The following is a 3,082-nucleotide window of genomic DNA, read 5'->3' as shown; positions in this document are numbered from 1 at the left end:
ACTCCATTCTGCTGAGGAGTTTTTGGGGCTGAGAACTCGTGGTGAATTCCCATGCCATTACAGAACTCTGAGAATATGGAATTTTCGAACTCTTTTCCATGGTCACTTCTTAGTCGAAAAACTTTTCCAACTTTGGAGTCTTTCTCAGTTTGCAATCTCAGTATCAAGGCAGAGAATGATCCAAATGTGTCAGACTTGTCTCTAAGGAATTCAATTCAGGTAAACCGAGAGTAGTCATCCACCAAGACCATTACATATCTTTTCCCACTGATACTTTCATTCTGCATTGGCCCCATTAAGTCCACATGCATTAGTTCCAGCACACGAGAGGTGAGAAGTCTATTAATTGTGGGATGAGATGCCTTATGCTGTTTTCCAAGCTGACATGGACCACATACTCTTTCCTTGGAAACTTTCATGTCAGGAATTCCCTTTACAGCTTGGAGCTTCACCAATCTTCGGAGATCTCTGTAGTTCAAGTGTCCCAGCCTGTAGTGCCATAAGTCAGGTTTGTCCAAGAAGGTCCTGTTGCACACTATGGTATTGCACATAGCATAGCATTGGTCTACAGTTCTGTTTCCTGTTAAGACAACACACCCATCAGATGAAACTAAACATTGAGTTTTAGTGAAACTTACAGAGAGATTGTCGTCACACAATTGACCGATGCTGATGAGATTTGCTTTGAGTCCTCTCACATATAAGACATTTGTCAGGTGAGCTGCTCCATTCACATTTACATCACCTCTCCCAGCAATCTGTCCTTTGTTGCCATCCCCAAAAGTGGCAGATCCTCCTTTTTCATCTTTGAAGTTAACTAGCAATTTCTTGTTTCCAGTCATGTGACGCGAACATCCACTGTCGAAGTACCACTGACCTTCAACAAAGGCTGACAGAGATAGCTTTGCAACCAAACCAACATCAGAATTTGGTTTGGACTTTATTTTCCATTCTCGACGAGGTTTGCGTCCAAGTGACTTATTTGGAGGAGGGAAACTATTTGGTCGATTTATCATGGCTTTCAAGTAGTTCTGCAATTTGTAACACTTAGGACGAATGTGACCTCTCCTATTACAGAAATGACATGTAGGAATGAAATTGTCATTCTGTGGAAAGTTGTCAGCATCAGTCCTCCTTCCTTCAAATTTGAGTTTGGTGGGTCCAGTTGGAACCTGTCTCCTCTCAGATGAGTCAGATTCATTAATGGTGACTGAGGTGTCAGGAGACCCATCTTCCTTCTTTGATGAATTGACATTGGAGGGTAAGGAATGCTCAACAGACAATTCATTCCCTTGCTTGTAAAGCATCTTATATCCTAATGAAGTTCGATCACCATAGGGCTTCTGAAGCTGTAGGGTTTGATTGATGGCAGCAGTGCCTGGGGGAATGAACTGTAACGCTTGCTTGGTTCGGATTAGATCAGCTGTGAGTTTGTAAATCTCATTCTCCTTTTCATCAAGAAGTCGGTTGAGATTTTTGACAGAGTCTTCTAACTTTCCTTTTTCAGTCTCCACTTGCTCAAGGGAGTTCTTTAGGGCACGAATCTGTTTAGTCATGTACTCCCATTGTGCAAACATTTCTTCATAAGCATGTTGACGACTGTCCGTACGCTTCGATGAGGTGGAGACCGCATCATCTTCGCATTCAAGCTGGATTACGACTTTGGGCCATGAATGCAAGTACCGCTTCTCCTCATCCGATCCTTCACCGGCCGTGGAGTTCTTTTCCTCATCACTATCACTCCAAGTTGCAAGGGCCTTTTTCTTTTTTAGTGTGTTGGCACACTCGGCTGAATGTGACCATATCCATCACATTCTCTCGCACTTAATCCCTCGCCCCTTTTGATCCGTTGAGGCTTGTCCTGGTTTGAAATTTACTCCTTTGTTTCTCTTGAGCAGATTTTCTTTGTCAGCTGGTGAATTTTTCCTGTAGTTCTTTTTCAAGAACTTTGCATAGTTTCTTGTTAACATGGCAACAGTTTCATCTGTAATGCCATTGAAGTCCTCCAGAACAGGTTTTTTGTTTTCTTGGTGAATAAGTGCAACGCCAACCTTTGATTTTTCTTTCACCATCTCCTTTTGTTTCTTGGTTTTCTTCCACCTAGACAGTGATAGCTCATAGTTTTGTAATGATCCGATAAGTTCGTCAAGATCGAGTTCCTCAATGTTTCTCATTTCTTCGATAGAGGTAACTTTGGACATGAATCTTCTGGGGAGGACACCAAGCACCTTTCGAACCAGTTTCGAGTTAGAGTAAGTTTTCCCCAGAGCATATGATTCATTAGAAATGTCACAAAGTTTTGCATGGAATTCAGCCACAGACTCATCCTCCTCCATGGTGAGATTTTCGAAAGACTTTGCCAAGGCACGCAGCCTTGATTTCTTGACAGCATCAGTTCCCTCGTTCTTAATCTTTAGCTTCTCCCAAGCTTCCTTAGCAATTTCACAATTGGCTATAACCTTCAACTGGTTAGTGGAGACAGCGTTGAACAAGGCATGAAGAGCCTTTGAGTTGAAATTTGCTCTTTCCATTTCAACAGTGGTCCATTGACTCATTGGTTTGGGTATGACGATTTCATTCTCCATCATCGTTTGTTTCCACCACCCTTCTTCTATGGACATCCAGACTCTTTCATCAACAGCTCTCAAGAAAGCACGCATCTTGGTTTTCCAGTATGGATAATTGGCTCCTTCCAGCATAGGAGGTCTCGAGGTGGAGCCTCCTTCTGTGAACATTTCCATCCTGCACACAGAAGTGATAAACAGACACACAAATGTTCTGTAGTTCTTTGAGAGAGAACTCAGAGGAAGTTAGTTGCAACAGAATCGATCGTCAAGGTTGATTCAAGAATCAACAATCAAGAATCATACAGCAGTAGGATCTAACACAAATTTTTATAAAATTTCAAGCTCTGATACGTATTGAAAGTGCAACTAGTAGATTTTAATGATTCAATTTACCAAGTTGTACATCTTTAAATTGATCGATTTTAAGATATGAGTTATGAACAAGAATTAAGCTTTAAGCAGTAAATCACACATCAATTTACAAGCTTCATCTGCACTGAGAACACATCTCAGCC

At 41.6% G+C, this 3,082-nt stretch overlaps 1 protein-coding gene across 1 annotated transcript; it reads right to left on the bottom strand.

Moving 5' to 3' along the window:
- Positions 1-215: 215 nt before the first annotated feature.
- LOC133039254 (uncharacterized) lies at positions 216-2,741 on the bottom strand. The gene is made up of 2 exons (XM_061118102.1): positions 1,878-2,741; positions 216-1,763 (listed from the first exon to the last, which is right to left on the bottom strand). Exons 1-2 carry the CDS (start codon positions 2,739-2,741, stop codon positions 216-218), a joined length of 2,412 nt encoding a protein of 803 aa, XP_060974085.1.
- Positions 2,742-3,082: the final 341 nt, after the last annotated feature.

Source organism: Cannabis sativa, chromosome 6 (assembly GCF_029168945.1).
Source record: "Cannabis sativa cultivar Pink pepper isolate KNU-18-1 chromosome 6, ASM2916894v1, whole genome shotgun sequence".
In the NCBI taxonomy this organism is placed as follows: Eukaryota; Viridiplantae; Streptophyta; class Magnoliopsida; order Rosales; family Cannabaceae; genus Cannabis; species Cannabis sativa.
The sequence above is the reverse complement of the archived record's forward strand: the minus strand, read 5'-3'. Positions and strand labels throughout refer to the sequence as shown.

Bases quoted from the DNA above. Each gene is read 5' to 3' on its own strand.
- LOC133039254 (XM_061118102.1), bottom strand. From the start codon at position 2,741: ATGGAAATGTTCACAGAAGGAGGCTCCACCTCGAGACCTCCTATGCTG. The intron at 1,764-1,877 runs GTAAATTTCAAA...ACACTAAAAAAG, and splicing joins TGCTCAAGAGAAACAAAGGA to AAAAAGGCCCTTGCAACTTG.